The sequence below is a fragment of the Corythoichthys intestinalis genome, chromosome 10, assembly GCF_030265065.1.
Source record: "Corythoichthys intestinalis isolate RoL2023-P3 chromosome 10, ASM3026506v1, whole genome shotgun sequence".
Classification (NCBI taxonomy): Eukaryota; Metazoa; Chordata; class Actinopteri; order Syngnathiformes; family Syngnathidae; genus Corythoichthys; species Corythoichthys intestinalis.
In genome coordinates, this window is record NC_080404.1 from 14,803,635 (window position 1) to 14,827,229 (window position 23,595).

General features: G+C 40.4%; 1 protein-coding gene across 2 annotated transcripts; it reads left to right on the plus strand.

Moving 5' to 3' along the window:
• Nucleotides 1-1,253: 1,253 nt before the first annotated feature.
• On the plus strand, nucleotides 1,254-23,595 carry sft2d1 (SFT2 domain containing 1). Of its 2 annotated transcripts, XM_057848784.1 has the most exons (8): nucleotides 1,271-1,537; nucleotides 6,451-6,537; nucleotides 12,490-12,572; nucleotides 13,371-13,452; nucleotides 13,686-13,721; nucleotides 13,799-13,857; nucleotides 19,987-20,016; nucleotides 21,972-23,595. In XM_057848784.1, the coding sequence occupies exons 1-8, from the start codon at nucleotides 1,472-1,474 to the stop codon at nucleotides 22,009-22,011; spliced, it is 483 nt and encodes a 160-aa protein (XP_057704767.1). In that variant the 5' UTR covers nucleotides 1,271-1,471; the 3' UTR covers nucleotides 22,012-23,595. The 2 variants fall into 2 exon arrangements, with proteins under 2 accessions (XP_057704768.1, XP_057704767.1); XM_057848785.1 differs by lacking the exon at nucleotides 6,451-6,537 and having other exon boundaries at nucleotides 1,254-1,537.

Genomic DNA, 23,595 nt, shown 5'->3' on the forward strand with positions numbered 1-23,595 from the left:
TTAAGCAGCAAAATTAGTGGTGTTTCCACCAACTGCACAACATTGACGTCTTTTTACATTACTTACAGTGGCTGCTGCTTGAAAAAAAATGCCAATATACCTCCTCTTTGAAGGGGGCGGAGGAGGCGGTAGCATGATGTATTCCTGTCGGGCTGTCAGTGGGGCAGTGTGGGTATGTGGCTGGGGGGCTCAAGTCATCAGCCAATCAAACGTGGACTGGTACATTCAGCAAGTGAAAAGGGATATACAGTTTGATACACTGCCAATGGGAAAACCCATTGGCAGTGTATCAAATACTTGTTCTCCCCACTGTATCTAAGTCCGAAAATGATGAAAATAATTCACTTAATAATAGTAGGGTCTATTCTATCCTTACAACATATGGGAAGACAATCTAAATTACTTATATAACTCAACTCATTATATAATGCAAATGCGGTTGCTTAAAAGTGATGGGGACAATTTGAGCATGGTGAAAAGTTGGTAGTGTTAAGTCCCTTCCGTCCCTATGCAAACCTACGCCCTTGCCATAACTGTCTATATATTTCAAATTTCAAGCTATTCGCTTTTTATTAATTTTCTGCTTTATTATTTCTGATGTCAATTTTTTTTTAAAATTTTCTATTCTTGATTTAATGCGATTTGTATATATAATTTCATTTCCTGTTTCGATTGTTTATGTTTTAACTTTCTTTTGATTTAATGTGATTTTTATGAGCCTCGTGTGATGTAAAGCACTTTGAATTGCCTTGTGTTCAATAGTGCTGTACAAATAAATTCGCCTTGCCTTGCCATCTTGTGCATATAGTATCATTCTTACAAAACCCAATATGCAAATCTGTCAAATGTAGAATTGTACATATCTGTTCGTAAAATTGTACATTTCTGTTTGTAAAATGAACATGCGCGCAGTTAGTTTAAAATAAATCTCAAAAGAAAAAAAAAAAAAAAAAACCGGTGTATTTTAAATTGCGCTGACAACTATATACCGCTAGAGGTCAACAAACTATGAAAGAACGAAAGTGAAAAGTGTCAGAGAAATACATTTACTTGTAGACAGTCAAGTAAAATACGTTCTTCTTCATTTTTTGTTTAAAAAAAAAAAAAAAAAAAAAAAAACACCAAATCTTGAATGCAATTAAAAAAAAAAAAAAAATCCAACTTTACATTTCCAAACACTTCATGTTGACGTATCACAGGAAGTGGGGGAGTGGAAAGGAGGAAGTTCCCGCCCTGCACTGGCATAACTGATCTGGAATCAGAGAAAATAGATGATGATATACATCGTCAACGTAAATATTCGCATCAATACTGACTTCAAATCAGTTTGTAAGAATAGGCGAATCCAGGAAGTTGCTAAATTAGTTGCTTTATAGCTCCAACTTCTGACAATATTCTTCAAATGTTCGGAAGTAGTTTTAAAAAGAAGGATTGTATTAACTTGTAATTAAATTTTCACATCTCTGAGACCATGGACAAGCTTCGTCGTGTGCTAAACGGCCGAGAGGAGAACGAAGAACTCGGTCTTACGGCGCAGGTAGAGCATAATTCCAGTAAACGGCAGCATATATACGATGCTAATGCTGTCAACAATGTAAAGTTTACTGTACTCAAAAGGATTACTCTGCCAATAATTGATGAAATTTAACCATTACATTTTCTTTGGGATAAAATGTTTCCAAATTTTCAACTGTTGCTTTTCGAAGCTGCGAATTAAGTCAAATGTTGCTATTTACTGTTCTCACAATGGCGTCCTTCTTTTTGTATACTCTATAAATTGTGAATATTGTTGCAATACGTGTGTATTAATTAATCAATACTTGTTACACGCTGTCCAAAGGAGGATAAACTAAGGTAAGATTCTGACATTGCACTTTTTACACGACATGAGTTAGATTGGTTGAATATGACCCAATTCAGATGTGGATTGCATGCCTTGACAGCATTTTATGGAAACAGTAGTGTTGTATCGGTCGCGAACGATTCGTTCTTTTTGAACGAATTGTTTGGGTGAACGAGACCGAACTAATCACCATCTGCACTGATTCGTTCTATGAAGTTGGTGCTTGTTCACTGCGTGGGAGGGCGTTGAGCAAGCGGCAGCGTCTTCTGACATCGCACACGACCAATCAGACGCCAGCCTCATCGCGGGCAGGGGAGGGACCGGAAACAGAATCAGGGCGTATGTCACTCACTTCCACGTGTGGCCAATAAGTAGCCAGCGTGCAGGCAGGGGGGCAAGACTGAGTTTTGTCACTTCCCGTTCAGTGACTCGGTCCTCCGGTTCCTCACCTAGCTTGCTGCTAACTTGACTTTCCAGTAATGACTATGCGGTGAACGAATCAAAAAATGAAAGGAAAGGACTTTGTCACATATTTGTTAACGTGGAGCCTATTAAATGCAGCTCAAAAAGACAAAAACACCACACAAATCTAGCGAGCATGGTTTAGTGTACTACTTTTCTCAACAGACTCGGGACTACCTATTACGACATACTATCAAATTTACAGTAATTTAAAACACGGGTAGCTACGAGGCAAGCAAAAGCTGAGCTGCGGTCGCGGGACGGCAATGAAGGGGGCAAAGAACTGTCACTATATGGAGGCTAGTGACGAGATTTGTCGTTCACTTGAGTAAACGAATCCATTCCGGTTCGTTCAGTAAAAAGATTCGTTCAAACAAATCGTTCAACGAATCGTTCGCCCCCTTCATCTCCCTCCCCGCCCAAACGAATCGTTCGGTTACTGAACGGGAAGTGACGTTGCCGAACGAATCACCAAAGACCGCTTCGCAGTATAAGTGAACGGGAAGTGACACTGCTTGGTCCCTCCCTCTCTTCCACATTGACCACTCGTCGTAGTTTCAGAAATGAGTGACAGGCGGTATCATTCTGCTTTCACAGACAGCCTCGTCTCCCTCCTGCTGCTGCAAAAGCGAGGGAGAACTTCCGCGTCGTCTGTCCTAGTTCTATGGGCTCAAAGTCATGGCTCGTGCTTGCATTTCGATTTAGGACACGGTTAAACATTTTCCTTTTGTGAGGGGAGTAGGGGGCGGGGGCGCACGGACTTTCTTTAGCAGGTTCTTGATCACACATACATATACAGCATGTTTGCTGTCACGAAAATAAAAATACATCGAAAGTTTAATTTCTGAATATGGAACGACCAACACATCATATTTACATCTCGCTCTGTTGTATTTTTGTTTTTTAGTATTAAGATGATCGTGTTGAATTTTTGCACTGGTATTAATAAATAAAATAATCCGGTCAGCTCCCCTGTCGTCCCCGCATCTCAGATCGTCAAATGCTGACGAGAAATAATTGTTTGCTCTTTACGATGTCGCCTTTCTACTCTCATTAGTCTGTTAAGAAAAATGTAGACATATTGCGACATCTCCCGTGTCCGCGTGCTTTGTTTTTGGGCGCTTGAGTAGCACATGATGGACGGATTGACATAATTTGTCAAACCAACCAACACCTGACACGAGGAAAAAAAAAAAAACACTCGGAAAAAAATTACATGTATATACAGTTTCATTGCAAATCAGTATTATGGTGATCATATTGTTTTTTTTGCACTGGTATTAATAAATAAAATAATCCGGTCAGCTCCCCTGTCGTCCCCGCATCTCAGATCGTCAAATGCTGACGAGAAATAATTGTTAGCTCTTTACGATGTCGCCTTTCTACTCTCATTAGTCTGTTAAGAAAAATGTAGACATATTGCGACATCTCCCGTGTCTGCGTGCGTTGTTTTGGGCGCTTGAGTAGCACATGATGGACGGATTGACATAATTTGTCAAACCAACCAACACCCGACACGCTGACACGAAAAAAAAAAAAAAAAAAAAACACTCGGGAAAAAATTGACATGTATATACAGTTTCATTGCAAATCAGTATTATGGTGATCATACTAAATATTTTTTTCTGTGCACATATGAGGTAAATACCGCTGCCATGAAGCCTCCATATAGTGACAGTTCTCTGCCCGCTTCACTGCCGTCACGCGACCGCAGCTCAGCTTTTGCTTGCCTCGTAGCTACCCGTGTTTTAAATTACTGTAAATTTGATAGTATGTGGTCATAGGCAGTCACGAGTTTGTTGAGAAAAGTACTACTCTAAACAATGCTCGCTAGATTTGTGTGGTGTTTTTGTCTGTTTGAGCAGCATTTGATAGGCTCCACGTTAACAAATATGTGACAAAGTCATTTCCTTTCATTTTCTGATTCGTTCACCGCATAGTCATTACTGGAAAATCAAGTTAGCAGCAAGCTAGGTCAGGAACCGGAGGACCGAGTCACTGAACGGGAAGTGACAAAACTCAGTCTTGCCCCCCTGCCTGCACGCTGGCTGCTTATTGGCCACACGTGGACGTGAGTGACAAACGCCCTGATTCTGTTTCCGCTCCCTCCCCTGCCCGCGATGAGGCTGGCGTCTGATTGGTCGTGTGCGATGTCAGAAGACGCTGCCGCTTGCTCAACGCCCTCCCACGCAGCGAACAAGCACCACCTTAATAGAACGAATCAGTGCAGATGATGATTAGTTCGGTCTCGTTCACCAAAACAATTCGTTCAAAAAGAACGAATCGTTCGCGACCGATACAACACTAATGGAGGCTTCATTGCAGCGATATTTACCTCATATGTGCACAGAAAAAAAGAATATATAGTATGATCACCATAATACTGATTTGCAATGAAACGGTATATACGTGTCCATTTTTTCCAAGTGTTTTTTTTTTTTCCCCGTGTCAGGTGTTGGTTGGTTTGACAAATTATGTCAATCCGTCCATCATGTGCTACTCAAGCGCCCCAAAACAACGCACATGGACACGGGAGATGTCGCAATATGTCTACATTTTTCTTATCAGACTAATGAGAGTAGAAAGGCGATATTGTAAAGAGCAAACAATTATTTCTCGTCAGCATTTGACAATCTGAGATGCGGGGACGACAGGGGAGCTGACCGGATTATTTTATTTATTAATACGAGTGCAAAAATTCAATACGATCACCATAATACTGATTTGCAATGAAACTGTATATACATGTCAATTTTTTCCGAGTGTTTTATTTTATTTTTTTCGTGTCAGAGCGTTTCGGTTGGTTAGACAAATTATGTCAATCCGTCCATCATGCGCTACTCAAGCGCCCCAAACCAACGCACGCGGACACGGGAGATGTCGCAATATGTCTACATTTTTCTTAACAGACTAATGAGGGTAGAAAGGCGACATCGTAAAGAGCAAGCAATCATTTCTCGTCAGCATTTGACGATCTGAGATGCGGGGACGACAGGGGAGTTGACCGGATTATTTTATTTATTAATACCAGTGCAAAAATTCAATATGATCATCTTAATACTGATTTGCAATTAAACTGGCAAATATCAATATGTAGTATTGTCTTTATTTCAGAGCAGCACATTCGACAACTAGCTATTTACACCTATAGTTTTAACAATAGTGACTAAAAATAATAGTGATGAGCATAAAAACAAAAATACAACAGAGCGAGAGGTAAATATGATGTGTTGGTCGTTCCATATTTAGAAATTAAACTTTCGATTATTTTTATTTTCGTGACAGCAAGCATGCTGCGTTGGCTGGTAGCAGGCTAGCAGCAGCATTGTTTATGTGATCGAGAACATGCTAAAGAAAGTCCGTGCGCCCCCGACCCCAAACCCCCACTCCTCCCACAAAAGGAAAATGTTTAACCGTGTCCTAAATCGAAATGCAAGCACGAGCCATGATTTTGAGCCCATAGAACTAGGACAGACGACGCGGAAGTTCTCCCTCGCTTTTGCAGCAGCGGGAGGGAGGGAGACGAGGCTGTCTGTGAAAGCAGAATGATATTGCCTGTCACTCATTACTGAAACTACGACGAGCGGTCAATGAGGAGCCTGTCTGCAAGAGAGAGGGAGGGACCAAGAATGTCACTTCCCGTTCAGTTATACTGCGAAGCGGTCTTTGGTGATTCGTTCGTCAACGTCACTTCCCGTTCAGTAACCGAACGATTCATTTGGACGGGGAGGGAGATGAGGGGGGCGAACGATTCGTTGAACGATTCGTTTGAACGAATCTTTTTACTGAACGATCCGGAATGGATTCGTTTACTCAAGTGAACGACAGATCCCGTCACTAGGAAACAGCTCTTCATCCTCGAGTTCCTCATGTGATTGATTTAGTTATTATCGTACTAAAAAGACACAACCATTGTAATTCAGTGTTTAAATAAGAATAATAAGTGGACATATAGGAGACACCTCAACAACATCCCACATACAGTTTAGTTTGTTGAGTCTCGTTAATGGTGGTGTAAACTAACTATCCCGTTAGAGCCCGCTCGTTACAGTGTCTTTGATGATAAAATATGTTAACCATAAGTAGGAAGTGTGCAGGCCTCTGGGTGACCTTGTCTTGTGACATCCTCCTATTGTTTTCTCTAGGTCCTCGATGCCACCTCGCTCAGCTACAGTACCAGGGTGAAATGGTTTGTCATATGCTTCGCCTCAGGCATCTTGTGCTCAATACTTGTGAGTGCTGCCACTTTCTTTTCATATTTCATTAGCTGTCTGGTGTGTATTTTATAAATGCCCTGGGGATTCGGCGCAAAGTGAATCAATGTTTTGGAGAAGGCAGTATTTGCGTGTCGTAGTTAATGTCCTAGTTATTGGCATTGATAACCCACCATTTATACATTACTCCTTGGCACTGGTAAAAATTTATATATTTAATTTATTATCTGTAGAGCACAATATAGTCTCAACTCTCAAGCTTTGATTTGGCTTATGAATGGTGAAGTCAGTGATTACCTCAAAGATGTAATTAAAGGTGTGACAAAATATTGGAATGGTGATATATCACGATACTTTGGATTCTAGAAGGTTATCGATATGCTCCCGCAAAAAAATCGCTATATTTATTCGCCCCTCCCAATCAAAACAGATTGGACGTCTGGCGCCATCAATGGCACTGAAATGAGAGCATTCCCGGTTTTGGGGGCATTGATAGAGAGATTTATTAACAGACTCAAGGTCCAAGTTACAACCGTACAATACAAGGAAGATATTAAAACAAAATAACAGTAAAAAGAAGTAAACCACAGTGATACAACACTAGGCCTGCACAATACAGTGGTACCTCTACATACAAAGTTAATTCGTTCCAGGACCTTGTTTGTAAGTCGAAATGGTCGCATGTCGAGTAGGATTTTCCCATAAGAATGCATTATAATCCCATTAATTCGTTCCACAGCCCAAAAACCTGCACTAAATCCTTAATAAATACTGCTGGTACTATTACAAATGGCAATTACACATAGCAAAACAAATAAATTATAAATGAAAATCTGACTAATAATATAATAATAATAATGATTCCTGTAGTAGTGTAACGAATCTGGTTCTAATGTGGCGGACATTTCTTTTTGTAATTGAACATGCCGCATGGCTGACGTGACAGAGTGAGGGGTAGCCAAGCGGCTGAGAGTTTACTTTCGCTTTCAATGTTTTCTTGAGAACATCGTCAACTTTGGAGGTCAGGAGGTGTTTTGTGTTGGATAAGTTATGAAATAAATTATGAAAACCTGACGAAGCTGGCGATTTCTTTAGGGATGTTACCACAGTAATAATTGTCATTTTAACTTAACGGAGGAGGACCGTGGAGATGTATTATTGAGCCACTTCACGGATGTGCACCCCACACTCATATTTTTCGATAATTTGCATCTTCATTTCAATGGTGTCACCTTTTTCTTGTTTGACCCCTTGTACCAACCTTTTCCAAACCTGTGTTGATTTCTCTCACAAGAAAATTTACCGTGCATTCGTCTGCGGTGCTTTCATGTCGTCGTATTTCGAGCATGTCGTCAGATGTAGAAAACAAATGGCGAGTCAAATTTTATGTCGGATGTCGAAAAGATTGTGTGTCGAAGCGATCGTAAGTTGAGGTACCACTGTATATTGTTTGAACATTGCCAACACAATGTGCGCATGCGCAATAGTCACATCGCAAGAATTTGTTTTTTGTTTTTTTTAACATGTTAAAGGCCAAGTTATGCTACTGCGGCAGACCTGCGGCGTCAAAGCAGACCTGATTCACGACCCTCCGCCGTAGCCTTTCGTGTTCCTTCACAATTTTCTGACTTCACGTCGCGTCAACGCGTGTGACGTGGTGGAAATGGACTGTGATTGGTCCACTCAGACTGTTGTTTCCGGTTCAGCACGAAATCACCGCCATTGTCAAACATTATTTTGCTAAACGCTAAAATGGACCAAGCCCACGAGAGTATCAACAAAGAGCAAGTATGACAACTTCTACAATGTCTGGTCAAGACATTATGAAGATTGCCAAATGGCAAGAAATTCGTGCGAGGAGATTGCTGAAAATACGGGGCTGGAGTTCAGCCAGCGATTGAATGATAAAATGGAAGAACCACCGAGACAAGCATATGTGTGTTCAGAATCAAATGGCAACACGAAGCGGTGACCTAGTCGGCCAAAACCTTTCTATCACTTGATGTCGTATTTTTGGTTGGTGCACTTCATCCTTTATTGTGTACATATGCTTGCTGCAAGTGCTACTGTGACTTATTTACGTGTCACACTTCAAGTATATGAAGAATAAAGCACAGGTTTGGTGTCAAAAGAGTTGTTTTGATGTTTAATTTTTATCTAGACCTTTCACACATTTGATACATCATCACTGATTGAGAGTGCCTCAGTGCTTTTATGATAACGTGTTTACCATCAAAGCTTACAACGCAGTTTGGGAAGTTCCATAGCCGCCAGAAATCTGCTATGGCTTCCCACCGGCTGGTTGTAGGACACGGCAAAAAAAAAATTGGGCTGGACGGCTGTCCACAATTCTTGCAGATCTTTGACAAAACGCTGGACACAGTGCTCGACGCCAATTTGAAGCTAGCTGCCACAGCTTACTGGCTTCCACCTGACGCTAGAATTCGTAATGTGATGGCATCAACAGTCTGACAGACTGCTTCCGAAACAGTCTTCTGCGTCGCCTGCGGCTCAACATTTGTTGTTCAGTGTTGATGAGCTGAAGATCCACATTCAAGCGTTTCATCTCCGTTAGCATTTTAGCTTAGCAGTGTAACTGGAAGAAAACCTGAAGTCGTCAAGAGTCCCCCAAAACCCTAGAAACACAACGATACACCCCTATAGTGGCGTGACGGTGAAATACAGAGCAACGTTGCAGAACTATCAAATGCTCATTGACGCCGTAGTCTCTTCGCCGTCACCGCAACACGGTAGCATAACTCAGGCTTATGTTAACTGTTGTTTTCGTAAAAGCAGCAAGTGTGCGGATCCTGGATCTTTTTTATATACACAGCAAGCCTGGATTAAATGGCATTATATAAATTAGGGATGTCCCCAATCAGACATTGGGTCGATCGCACCATTTTTCAGAGGATTGTAATCGGGCCAAAAGGCTCGGGGTTTTTAGATAAAAATATATATATGTTTTTCTGCTTCATGCTCGTACAGTGCTACAGCCTCTAACCCTACCTCCTTCTGGCAAACTGTTTTTCTTGGTCACCAGTACATCTGGCGTTTGGTACTCAACGTTAACGATGACTGACAGGTTTGTAGCTTTGATCTGGCCAGGGAAGCGTCCGTAGCTCTACGATCAAAGGCCCAAATGTATTAATCATCGTTAAACCTGCAACGCAGTCTGAAGTAGAGCCGTGCGAAATTTTCGATTGTTAGATTATTCGTGATTCGGCCGCGGAAGATTCGAGAACGATTCACAAACATCCGAATTCTGATTATTTAATTATACCAGGTAAAGCGGAATTAAACCACAGTCACCGCGGTCTTCGGGATGCAATGAGGAACAAACCAAGAGTAAATATTGTGTTCAACTCATGCCGTTAGATAAAAAAAAAAAAAATACCTGGCTGCGGCCAACAGCTGCGACAAACAACGCCCAGTTGCTCGTTGCTACAAACATATGGCCACATAATGCTCCGGTAGATATCACATATACTGTATATAAAACTAGATGCAAAATCATAGACGACGGCTGCGTTAGAACATGTATAGAGAACTAGATGCGAAATGACAGACTTGCTGGCGTTAGTAAACAGCCGCCATCTTAAAGTAGTAGACTTCTCTGGAAAGCTCTGTTGTAGCGAACCTAATTAACTTTTTTTTTGTCTAAAATACTCCTAAATCGACAAAATCTTGACTTGAATCTTTTTTTAAATGACGAAACAGTTTTAAACTTTTACATGTCGAAAGTAGACAGAAGGGAAATTATGGAATAACAGGAGCAATTTTAACAACTTTAACGGTTGATTCACAACGTTAAATAAATTGAATGTAGTTTAAAACTGCTGATACAGAATGGGGACTTGAGTATTTTATTTACTGTTTTGAACTGTTAACTTGATGCTGAAATAGTAGTTTGGTTTAGCCTGAGAGGATTTTCGAAAAAAATTGGAACTAATGTACGAAACATTAAAAGCAGGGGAGGGGGGGTGCATCAATAATGATTTATAATCGAATCGTTAGGCACCCCAAGATTCCCACCTCTAGTCAGAAGTGGGAAGTAAGTTAGGTGCAACCAGTGCAACCTTTGCAAACAGTAAGTGTGCAGCCTTGGCAATATATATATCTCAAAGTATTTTTTTTCTTATATCGTTTAGGCCTTTCCCAAACAGAGCCATTCTAGATATCTTTTGAAAATTCTTCTAGTTTTAATATCACAATATAAAATCGCAATACCGTAAATTCCGGACTATTGAGCGCCCCTGATTACAAGCCTCACCCAGTACATTTTTAAAGAAAAAAGCATTTTGTACACACATAAGCCTCTCCTGCCTATAAGCCGCGTGTGCCCACATAGTAAACTGAAATATTTATAAAGGAATACACAGTTTTCTAAGTTTTAATACCATACTTTAACGAATTGGGTTATGATATAGCGCGTGACTTACAGGTAAGTGAGGTGCAGAAGAGCAAGAGACGTGCTGTTGTTGTGGGTGTGTCTGTGTGTGTGCGTCGGCTGCTAGAGGCAGCAGTCGTGTGTTGTTCGACGAGTTTCCAAAATAAAGAATTGCAACCTAACTTAACGGGTTACTCTTTGTCATCGTTACAATACCTTCAATTTTCTTTCCAAACAGCGCCAGCAGCACGGCACTTAGCTGACTCCTCAAGCTCACTCATAAGCGTGTGTCATCCTCTTCGTCACGCAGCAGACCGGCTTTTGGAAACCCGTTGGTGATAGTGGATTTTTTTCATGCTGCTCCACGCTGTCACTTTTGCAAAAGTTGCTCTTCGCATACGGCCACTTTTGTAAACGATCTGACGCCGCTGGCCATCCAAGCCTTCAATTCAACTTGGCACGTCATATCCATTCCTTCTAGCATTTTCCATCATGCGGGTATGCTAATTTTACTTATGCACAACGATGAGGGTCTGCTACTTTTATTCGTGCACAAAGCACAAAATTAAGATACGGGTAAGAGTGCAAACTAGCGTCTTCCTCGACACATATATTGCACGTGTCTTAAGCTTACATTTTATGCTCAAACGCTCCTGGCGGTCATTAGAAAAATTGATAAATTGGCCACATCATTGGATACGCCGCAGGATTCAAAATGAGGGGAAAAAAGTAGCGGCTTGTAATCCGGAAATTACGGTATATCGCAAACCCCCAAAAATCGCAATAAGAGTTTTTTCCAATATCGTTCAGGCCTAATAGTGACTCACTTTTAAAACGCACCTATACCAGTGGTTTTTTCAGAACAGTGACAAACAGCATGTAGAACTGTCCAAAATGTTAGACAGGCCCAAGACAACCACATTTTAGAACCCTTCCAAAAATTATTAAAATTAAACATCAGGACCCTTTGAACTAACTGGAGATTGTTCACCTGAGGAGCTATAAACATTCACAGCACCATCTGTGCCTTTTCAACAAGATTCTCAGAGAGTCATTGTATGCCACGCTAGGTCACTTTCTGTTAATTTTAGGGTATTATATGTCAATTTCTGTTGATTTTGAGTCTTTTTCTGTTCGTTTTGGGACATTCCCGGGTCACTTCCTGTTCAGTGACTGAAAATTAACTGGAAGTGACAGAAATATCCCAAAATCAACAGGAAGTGACCAGAAATGCCCCAATATGAACTCATTGACGGCCATAGACTGCCTTACACGTCCAATTCGTGTGAACTGGGAGGTATGGCAGCAAATGAACGAATGCTACTAGTGATAAACTCATTGAAATTGACAGCAGAAGCATGAAAAGAGTTTTTTTTCTGTTTATTGCTTGAATTGGAGAATGATTTCCTTACTTGTATCAATAATTGTTTCGCCATATCGTGAGATAATCGTTATCGTGAACCTTGCATTGTGACTTGAATCGTATCATAAGCTACCAAGAGGTTCCCACCCCTAGTTGTTATAATTTCAAATTAATATTATTGTTTGTTGCTAAGATAACTTATTTGTTTACAATATAGGGCACAGCATTGCTGTTTCTTCCAAATGGAATCAAACTCTTTGCAGTTTTCTACACATTGGGCAACATTGCTGCTCTTGCCAGGTAAGACTTAAGGTAATCATAGAGCTATAATGATTTGTGCCAGCAAACAATGTTGTATTTTGCGACCATTTGGAATCCATACTTGGAATACCTTGGCAAGCATGAATATTTCAATTTGTTTGACTAGTCATTTTCCACTTCTCTACTAATTTTTACTCTTGAAAAGTAGTTACTCTGCTGCAAAGCTTGGGGGGTGCTGGCGGTGCGGCTGCACCCGGGCTCGTCCTCTAGGGGGCCCGAGTGGGAGAGGGGAGGGTCCAAAAACCTTTTTTCGAATAGCGGTCGTAGTTTGTGGGAGGATGCCGGCGTTTCACTTGCCCATATTACAATATTGCCAGTTATTTTGTTCAGCAGCATAGACTAGGAAAATGCTGTTTGAATTCCCTTAGGTCACTGCAGTCGTATGTGTATGTATTTGGGTGCTGTATTCCCTTCCAAGTTTTAACACATCTCCCACAGAGTCTCATCTAACAGACGTGATACTTCACAGGCACTGTCCTCCCACTCAAAAGATCAGCTGAGCAAAGAGCGTGCTCATCAGAGGGGGAAGCTGCTGTCAGGTTACATTCACAGACGTCTTTGAAGCGTCAGGAAGGAAGCTTGAATGCGTGTGTTCTGCTCTCATTGAGTTTTAACTGTTGGTTCTACTTTTGTAATTGTGTCTTTTAAACATATGAAAGTTGGGTTCTTAAATTGGCATTTTTGTTCGTTTTCAAAATTGGAAAATGATGAATAAAATTTACCATTAATTTTGGCTTGATTCTATGATATCATATTCAAAACCTGTCTTGTCTATAGCACCTGCTTCCTTATGGGACCACTAAAGCAGTTAAAGCGCATGTTTGAGCCAACGAGACTTATAGCAACCATCGTTATGCTGGTAAGAACATTACTGGCATCCCTTACTCAGTGTTTTCACTAAGTGTTAATTCATTTAAATACTGCATGTCTAGCCTTATTGGACATCGACGCTTAAAAGATTAGGGTCAGGTAATTGTTTTTTTTTCCAGAGTTCTGGAGCCAATTAAAATGTTTTTGTAAGAACTAGTAGGTATTATCCAGGTAATGACAGTATTGAAAATAGACTGTTAAACTCTTTCACTTTCCCAACAGCTCTGCCTCATCTTAACGTTATGCTCAGCGTTTTGGGTAAGTTCACAAAAGACAAAAAAAAGACATGATTATTATGTGTTTTTACTGCATTTAAAATACCACTTTTTTTGCAGTGGCAAAAAAAGGGATTGGCCATCATTTTTTGTATTCTCCAGTTTCTAGCAATGACGTGGTAAGTACAAACAACCACTGTAAATGCCAAGTATGTAGTTTTGAATGTTCATCAGATTATGGAATAACTACGAAAATACAGAAAATTAAATTTTCCTCGGAGAACAATTTCAAACAAAAATCTGGCAATGTTAAAATGTTTCAATTTTGAAAAATTTGCTAAATTATGAACAGTTGGTGTTCTCAAAACAGTCGTCACTAAATGTTAAGCAAGAGTGAAATTTGCGCCATGGTGACAAAGTGATAAGATTTTTTTTTCTCCACTCTTGCCGCCAATACACATTCTAAAATGCACGAAGCCCATTGAAATCAACTCTTATGCTTCATTTTCTGTCCCCCTTTTAGTTGTCACGGAAGAATGAGTTAGCGGTTTGGTGTATATTTACACCAGACTAAAGATTGCAACAGTCATTTGTCACTAATGTAGTTGCCAAGTAGCTGTTATGTTATTTTATCCAGATAGTGAGCAATCAAACTGATTCCTCCCTTTAAGTGGAACTGAGTAGCCTTACTTTAAGACATGCATGACTGTTTGCCAGGTAGGTCAGCATGGTTTTAGCCAGGTGGTGCCTGACTCATCATCGGCCTACTTTAATCTACCTCAGACAGTATGTGGTCCTGGCAAGTGAGAGATGGACAGGTTTTTATCCAACTGTGCTGTTTATACACAGGACTAAGTCCTTGCCAGCCTCTTTATCTCTGCCCCCTCGTCACTAGTAAACACACCTTAGCAACAATAATGGAGGAATTTTGTCACTCTAAGGCAGGGGTGTCCAATTTTTTGCAAAGGGGGCCAGATTTGTTGTGGTAAAAATGTGGGTGGCCGACCTTTACTGACGTCCTTTACGTACAACAATATATTTAAGCAACTTTTAGCAAGCCATTCTGTATGTTGCATTTGCTTTATTATTATTTTTAATTAATAATTTCAACAATCTCGCAACTAGCCTTTGTGGCATTCTCTTTCGGCTTTCGACAAGGAAAGCGCACATACTGGTAGATATAAAAAATACATGCTAGCTCCAATTGATTTCTATGACGATATCCTATCCAGTTATATTATTATATCTATTGAATAATCCGAGCAAAACGACCAGAAGTACCCCATTGCTGAAGTGTGTGTAAACACCTCAGTAATGGCGGCCACCACTAGAAGGCGACGTCTACATAGTGCTGCGTCACCAGTAGGTGGGTGGCAAGATGGTGTAAAGCGCTTTGAGCGCCTTGAAAGGTGGAAAAGCGCTATATAAGTATAACACCATTTACCATCTCCACTGGGATTAGTCAATCGAGCAGGCAGGCAAATTGGTGTGTCGACTCAAGAGGCACCGGCCATAATGTGGTCATTCATAAAATTATTTATTATTTTTCTGTGGCCCGGTAGCATTTGCGCCACAGACCGGTACCACTGCTTTATACTACAGCCTGAACTGTCCACTAATCATATCAAACCACATAAAGTGGGGCAAATAAGTATTTAGTCAACCACCAATTGTGCAAGTTCTCCTACTTGAAAAGACTATAGAGAGGCCTGTAATTGTCAACATGGGTAAACCTCAACCATGAGAGACAGAATGGGGGGAAAAAACAGAAAATCACATTGTTTGATTTTTAAAGAATTTATTTCCAAATTAGAGTGGAAAATAAGTATTTGGTCACCTACAAACAAGCAAGATTTCTGGCTGTCAAAGAGGTCTAACTTCTTATAACGAGGTCTAACGAGGCTCCACTTACCTGTTTTAACTCATTATCGGTATAAAAGACACCTGTCCACAATCTCAGTCAGTCACACTCCTACCTCCACTATGGCCAAGACCGAAGAGCTGTCAAAGGACACCAGAGACAAAATTGTAGACCTGCACCAGGCTGGGAAGACTGAATCTACAATAGGTAAAACGCTTGGTGTAAAGAAATCAACAGTGGGAGCAATTATTAGAAAATGGAAGACATACAAGACCACTGATAATCTCCCTCGATGTGGGGCTCCATGCAAGATCTCACCCCGTGGCGTCAAAATGATAACAATAACGGTGAGCAAAACTCCCAGAACCACACGAGGGGACCTAGTGAATGACCTACAGAGAGCTGGGACCACAGTAACAAAGGCTACTACTATCAGTAACACAATGCGCCGCCAGGGACTCAAATCCTGCACTTCCAGACGTGTCCCCCTGCTGAAGCCAGTACACGTCCAGGCCCGTCTGCGGTTCGCTAGAGAGCATTTGGATGATCCAGAAGAGGACTGGGAGAAGGTGTTATGGTCAGATGAAACCAAAATAGAACTTTTTGGTAGAAACACAGGTTCTCGTGTTTGGAGGAGAAAGAATACTGAATTGCATCCGAAGAACACCATACCCACTGTGAAGAACGGGGGTGGAAACATCATGCTTTGGGGCTTTTTTTCTGCAAAGGGACCAGGACGACTGATCTGTGTAAAGGAAAGAATGAATGGGGCCATGCATCGAGAGATTTTGAGTGAAAATCTCCTTCCATCAGCAAGGGCATTGAAGATGAGACGTGGCTGGGTCTTTCAGCATGACAATGATCCCAAACACACAGCCAGGGCAACAAAGGAGTGGCTTCGTAAGAAGCATTTCAAGGTCCTGGAGTGGCCTAGCCAGTCTCCAGATCTCAACCCCATAGAAAATCTGTGGAGGGAGTTGAAAGTCCGTGTAGCCCAACGACAGCCCCAAAACATCACTGCTCTAGCGGAGATCTGCATGGAGGAATGGGCCAAAATACCAGCAACAGTGTGTGAAAAGCTTGTGAAGAGTTACAGAAAACGTTTGGCCTCAGTTATTGCCAACAAAGGGTACATAACGAAATATTGAGATGAACTTTTGGTATTGACCAAATACTTATTTTCCACCGTGACTTGCAAATAAATGCTTTATATATCAAACAATGTGATTTTCTGTTTTTTTTTTCCACATTCTGTCTCTCATGGTTGAGGTTTACCCATGTTGACAATTACAGGCCTCTCTAATATTTTCAAGTAGGAGAACTTGCACAATTAGTGGTTGACTAAATACTTATTTGCCCCACTGTATACAGAAGAAATGTACAACTATTCACATTCAAATTTACTCTGTCGCTGAGTGGGAACTGACATTATTGTTTGACCTCTCTAACTGCTGTGGTCGTGATAGATGCCTCAATAGAAAATTCGTCCAGAAGTCTGCATAGACTTCTGGATGACCATATTATGGTTAGCCTCATATAACAGCTTGATTGTCTCATATACTGAATGTCAACACATTTTAAAAAAATAAAATTGTAAATTGAACTGACTGTCGGTCTTGCCATCTGGGCTACAAGTATCCTCAATATTTTGTCTACAAATTGTGAGTTTGTGAGTCTTTTTCTTAGTCTTTTGGAGGGAATTAGAAAAAAAACAATACCCACACAAAATTTGTAAATTGAGTAGATGATTGTTATTGAATAGCAGAAATATGCAGTCATTCTTATTCTGACCAATCAACAGTTTTTATTCTACTCTACTTTAAAGCCATTCATACTTTTGACTCCTTGAAGATTAGTCAACATAAATTGTGTGTGTGATGTGAATATGAGCATTTCTTTGCTTGCTAGAGCACTATAACGAGTATATTTGCACAATGCCAACAAAGGATGTCAGTGAAAGCACACTGGGCAGTTCTGTGGGTGGAAAAAGAGCGTTACGTCAGCATGACTGTCAGCGTCGTAACAACTTGCTATTTCACCTACGTATGGAACATTCACTTCCGCTTTTGCTCGAGTGGCAAAAGGCATCACCACGGAAACCACAAATCACACATCCCAGCCTCATTCTGAACAAACGATGGTAAAGATCCCACCCACGCGGGAGCTGGGCTGTCTAGGCGAAAGCAGTTCTGAAATAAGGCATGGCCACTGACCCAGACACTGCACAGGGCAATGAATGCTGAAAACCCAAGACAGGATCACATGAGCCTAAATGATTACTAAATAGAGTCCGGACAAATTAGCAATGCTTAACAGAAATATGTACTAAATCATATTTTATTTCTTGACTTCATTAGGTTAATGTACTGTTTCATCTCAGATTTTGAATACCGTATTAGCTAAATCTTTAAAATAGCTATTAACTATCTGCTCTTTAGGCAATCTTGTCTTAATGTCTTTGTTTTGAAATCTTCATCACCACTAGGGATGTGAATTGATACGATTTTTACGATTCCGATACGATTATCAATATTGCTTAACGGTTCGATTCTTTATCGATTCTCTTATCGATTCTAATTTGGGGAAAAAGAACAAACGTTTTGATTTGCATCGAGTTTGTTTAATCAGAAGTCACAACCTTACAAACTCACAACGAGGTCAAAAGAGGCCCAAAGCTTCAATGTTAACTGTGGCAATAAGTGGCAAATGCACAAGAATGTGTAACATTTTACTGAAACATTTTTCTAATAGAAATAAAAAATATTGGTATATATTGGCATATAGGTCGTTTTTCTGCCTTTGGCAATATGTGTTAAAGCAGGGGTCCCCAAACTTTTTCCTGTGAGGGCCACGAATTTTTCCCTTCTCTGATGAGGGGCCGGGGTCAGTTTGTAACAGAAAAAGTGTGACGATTGCAGGAGTGCCTAAATGTAAAAAAATATTTTTTATCAGAAAGCCACAATCAAATAACCCTTTCTGGATTATTCACGGAACAAAAGTAAATGAAATAAAAATAATAATATAATATAATAGTAATAAATAATAATAACACTATTAATTAAGTAGATAATAACCAAATAACCCTCTCTGAGTTCCTCACAGAAAAAAAGCCAGGAAATAAATAACACTATTGAGGGAAAAAAGACTTCAAAATGCTCTCTGGTATTGTTCAGGGGGCCGGACCAAATGTGGAAGTGGGCCGTAGTTCTGGGACCCGTGTGTTAAAGTTTATTATTTACCATTATATTGAAATGCATGCCTTTTAGTTTTTATGGTGCTTTTACGCTCAAGAGGGGGCACCCTTGCGCTTCCTCACGCGAAGAAGAACGCGCTCACGTGAAGAAGAGGGCGCTTACACGCGAAGAAGAAGGGTGAGCGAGTTCGTGAGAGAGGGAAACACTGCTACGAGCCTACGTTCTTTGTTAATGTTTGTAAAATATCTACAGAGGCAACGCCTGTATGTATCTTTTGTGTTGGTGTTGTGTGTTTCCACTCGCGATCGGACACTTAAATGCAGTTGTATAGTGGTTTGAACGATGTGCTAATGCTAGCGGACGCATGCTAACCATTTGTGTTATTATTGTATTAGCAGCTAATCATCGCTGATTTACGTTGATGCAAACCTGTTTGTTATTGGGGACAAAATTGATTTGTTTCGTTTCTATTTTTAGTTTCACTCTTGAAATGATGGTGTCATAACGACGGCTGAATAAAGTCAGCATATTATACCAACATGTTCTGCATTGTCATTTGGGAGTTTAGCCCGCTGTATAGCCAGGACTGAGACTTAGCGTCTCGCTGAGGACATTACAGTCGTATTCCCTCCCGACGCAGTTATCTCCTCCTTGCAATGACTGCAAGTCGCTTTGTTGTAATTTTTCCTCATGAATTGAAGACACACTTTCGAGCGTTTGAATCTACGTGTTGTCATTGTTATGTTTACGGCTGCAATGCTCGTAACCTTTTATTTTCACCCTCTTTCCTGGTGAATGTAGCCAAACTTTGGAGTGAGTGGTTCTTGGTGCCATGCTAGTTTGATGCGTCTGGACAACAAGACACGTCACGACGCAATATGCGTCCTTAGGAATCATTAAAGGGATTGTTAAGACTTTTTCAATGTGATGTCGAGGCCTCGAAACACTAGGAACCGGTTCGGAATTCCCATCCCTAATCTCACAGTAATGATGATGTGGCATCACAGACTCTGCAGTTGAGTTAGATGTGGGGTTTGTTTGTTTTGTGTTTATTTTCTTTCGTGTCTTAACCATTACAAATCCAAAACATTCCTAGTTATTTCAAGTAGCTGATAAATAATGTGTGTAAATAATATTTTGATACAAAATTTTCATCAATATGCAGTAGCAATTTTGCAACACTCACTTCCTCTTATACATGCTTTTTCACTCCTGCTCTTATGTTTCATTTGCGGCTATATTTTGTCTTTCAGGTACAGCATCTCTTACATTCCTTTTGCCAGGTAAGACAATCACGAAAAGTGTACTGGAGTAAAGCGTCTGCTCTTGAGTCTAAAACGAAAAACAAACACTTTTTTGTTGCCGTCATCACTTGATGGCTTTTATCTTTTAATCTCTGCCCAAATGACGCAAGAGACGACTGGACAACAACATGTTTTTATTTACTTCTTTAATGTCCCACTGTTTGTCTTTCCCATTTGGCGGTAATCCCCCGCTCGCCCTAAACACTCATTCACCCCACTTAAACAAATAACTGCTTGTTGTTTCACATGGACTTTGAAGCATTATTATGTTTGCTTTAATCGTACTATCAAAATAACATCTTTTTTTCCCTCCAATACAAGTATGCTGCTTGAGCTAGTGTTTGTCTGACATTGTGATTAGTGTTTTTTTTCCTCGAAGTTGGGATGCTCCAAGGAACATTGTTATTAGATCTGGATATGAATACTCAGAATTAAGGTTAATTCTCAATTTCATGGGATCCGTTTGCCCCCATTTTTTATATTTTCTATCATTAGATGTCTAAAAGTCTTGAACACCTGTTGGCAGAGATTGCATTTTTGGTATTCTCCATGTACTGACTGTTCAAACAGACATAGCTTAGTTCACCTGTCACATTCCTCCATATGGCCATCCTCCAAGCACAAGCAAGTGGTGCAGTGTTTTGCCAATCCAGATGCAGGCAGGATTATGTCTAATTTGGAGAGAGAACCCATCTACTCAACAAAGCCTGGGTGCTGTGTTTGTTTTGGTGTCCCTATAATCCATCCTAACAGCTGAGAAACATGCTATAACCTCCCAGTTGTCCCCCTCCCCCAACCCAAATGCTGACAGCAAAACAAAGACAGTCTTGCTGCCCTTCTACAAACCAAATTCCTGAGAACAAAAGTTTGACTGTTTTGTTGTGTTGACATTCTAATGCTCATTTATTGCTAAAATTGAATCCTTTCTCAATTGGTTTGACTATGTTGGCAGCACATCAATGTTTTAAGCTTATTAAACAATTGTCATCCAGATGTTAAGGCTATCAATTTTTTCCTCACAATTGAATTCCGAAACTAAATTTAGGCAATCCACATCACCACATGGCAAGTGGACTTGATCCTCTAATGAATCCTACCTTCCTGTCTGCCTGTTCATAAGCTCCCTCACCTAAAGTAGGTGAAGTACAGAAACGTGCCGTATGTGCACTTCCCACAGTGCTTTGAGGCTAGCTTTGCTCTACATATTCATAGAAAATGGGGGAGGTTTTTCAGAAGTATGTGTATCATTTATTCATGGAGCAGTGAGGTGATGCAAAAATAGCATCAAGGGAAACTAAAAACAAACCCTCGGCTGTTAAAAAAAAAGATGCTGGTCTACACAGCCAAAGATTCCGAAGGAACAAGTCTTTTTTCTTGCAGACTGACCTCCCCTCCCCCTAGGCCAGGCTATGATTCACCCCCCCCCCCTCCCTTTCTCCTTTTAACCTTGATGGGCTTCACACCTCCTCCACTGAAATGTAACTGTGGCTGCAGGCAATGTCTGCATAGCAACACTCTGATAGCAAGAACAGAATGTGGTGAGGGGAACCGAGATGGCAGTGGTTTGTGGTTGCCATGGCGATGACTCCTCTTGCATCATTGCTCAATACGGAGCACCTGGCAAACGGGGGGCCCCCGCCATCACTATGAACATGTGGAGCTTCCCCGCCAAAACATTCTCACTTATTTATGAGATGCCCCACCCCAATCATAGTAAGAATGGCTGGAAGTGCTTTTTTTGTCACTTTTCATTTCCTACGCATCACAGCATTTTGTCCTCTGGGATGTTGGCCTATTTATCACTGGATAATTTTTTTGGTTCATATGCTCCATATCCATCATAGCACATGGCTGTCGCAGTATAGTGTGTCCTTATGAAGTGTATTTGTCTATTTGATCTAATTAGGCCATTTCCTATTTCCCTCCCCCTACAGGGATGCTGTGATGAAATGCTTCACTACCTGTCTGAGCTAGGAATCTGGAGTCCACACTTTCATGTGAACACTGGTCCTTAATATGCAACTGTAAGAACTGCAACTCTGTACAATATATACTTTGGTTTCCCACGCAACATAGGGCCTCAATATAGTGAGTTTTTGATTCAAGTTTTTCCCCCTCATCAGATTTTACTTACTTATGCTATGATTGCCTTTAATGCTTAATATATTTCAGATTGGCTTGGCTGTTTTGAGTGCTCATGAATTGACGGTTATACATGTCTTGTAACATGTCTTAAAATGTCTTGCATATGCGTGTTTTGTTTCCAAAGCATATTTTCCCTTTTTCCTTTATATGACCAACTGTCTCTTATCTAATAATAGAAATTCCATTCTTTACAGTACTTTTGGGCATTTGAGGCACTGTTTCATTGGTTGCACTGGCACCTTTGATATCCACAGCTCTTCATCTTTTCCAGTTAAACAGTGTACAAATAGCAGCATATGTTGGTATCTTTTGTGTACACTAGCCCCCTCCCCCATCCAGTAAATTACATTAAAATTGAGCATTTTCAAATTTGATTTTCTGCCAGACACAACAATGACCCAGTTAATTATGCTTTTCTGAGCAATGTGGTTTTGGCGTGACCTAATAAGCCAACAGGGTCCCTGTATGCTTCTACACGATGGCATCATAGCCTTTGAGATTTTAGTTGTCATGACAACCTCTGCCAGAAGATTCATTACCTTAGCTACCCCCATCCAAGGTGCAGATGTTCATGTGATGGTGACGAGAAGCTTTGTGTTTTATACAAAACAGCATGCATTTGTAGAAATTATTTCAAAGCTGTTTTGTGCTTTTTTTTTTTTTAAAGCCATAGTTTGAAAATGCATTACAATTCCTGTTGTGCAAGCCCCTTCGTCATTTCATTAGGCTTCTGCAAAGAAGAATGATTAACAAAGTCTCCCTTCAGTACAACTTGTTAAGTAACAAGAAAATCCCTCTGGACCGTACGCCTCATGTAATCTGAGGGATCAAATAATGATGTAGAATGAAAGAACCCATTTGTTTTTTTTTTGGGGGGGGGGGGGGCAGTTTTATTTAGCCACCATGTTTGGATTAAAAGTTGAAGGATGCGGCAGATGTATCCTGACCTTTGCAATCTGTCCGTGCTCCAACTGGTTGATGATGAATTAGATTTAATCCAGAGGTCAGAAAAGAATAGTGGAGACCCAATCAGTGCTAGCCTTTAAAAGAAAAAAAATATTAATTCTGCTTAATGAGATGGAAACAGTTAAAAAATACACAAATTAGACCATAAATTTAATGAGATGTATTATTATAATAATATTTATATGCATAGTGTGTGCGCGCGCCTTTTCTTACTTATTCCTGTTTGTAATGTGACTTATCTGTACACTGAAACATTGTATATCACATCTAAAGTTGTCATTCAATGATGAGGTAATGAATGTGCTACATGATATTGAGTTCAAAATTTCTTGCAAATTGTAATTAAAAAAGGATCAAACCATTTTTAATAAATGATGTATATACACACTTCTAGGTGTTTATGTTTAGACTCCATGGTTTTCCACTGGCTGAATGATTAGTGTAGCA

Excerpts from the sequence above, each read along its gene's own strand:
- sft2d1 (XM_057848784.1), top strand. The coding sequence starts at position 1,472 with ATGGACAAGCTTCGTCGTGTGCTAAACGGCCGAGAGGAGAACGAAGAA. Across the intron at positions 13,858-19,986 it reads CAGTTTCTAGCAATGACGTG|GTACAGCATCTCTTACATTC; the intron begins GTAAGTACAAAC and ends TTTGTCTTTCAG. Across the intron at positions 20,017-21,971 it reads TCTTACATTCCTTTTGCCAG|GGATGCTGTGATGAAATGCT; the intron begins GTAAGACAATCA and ends CTCCCCCTACAG.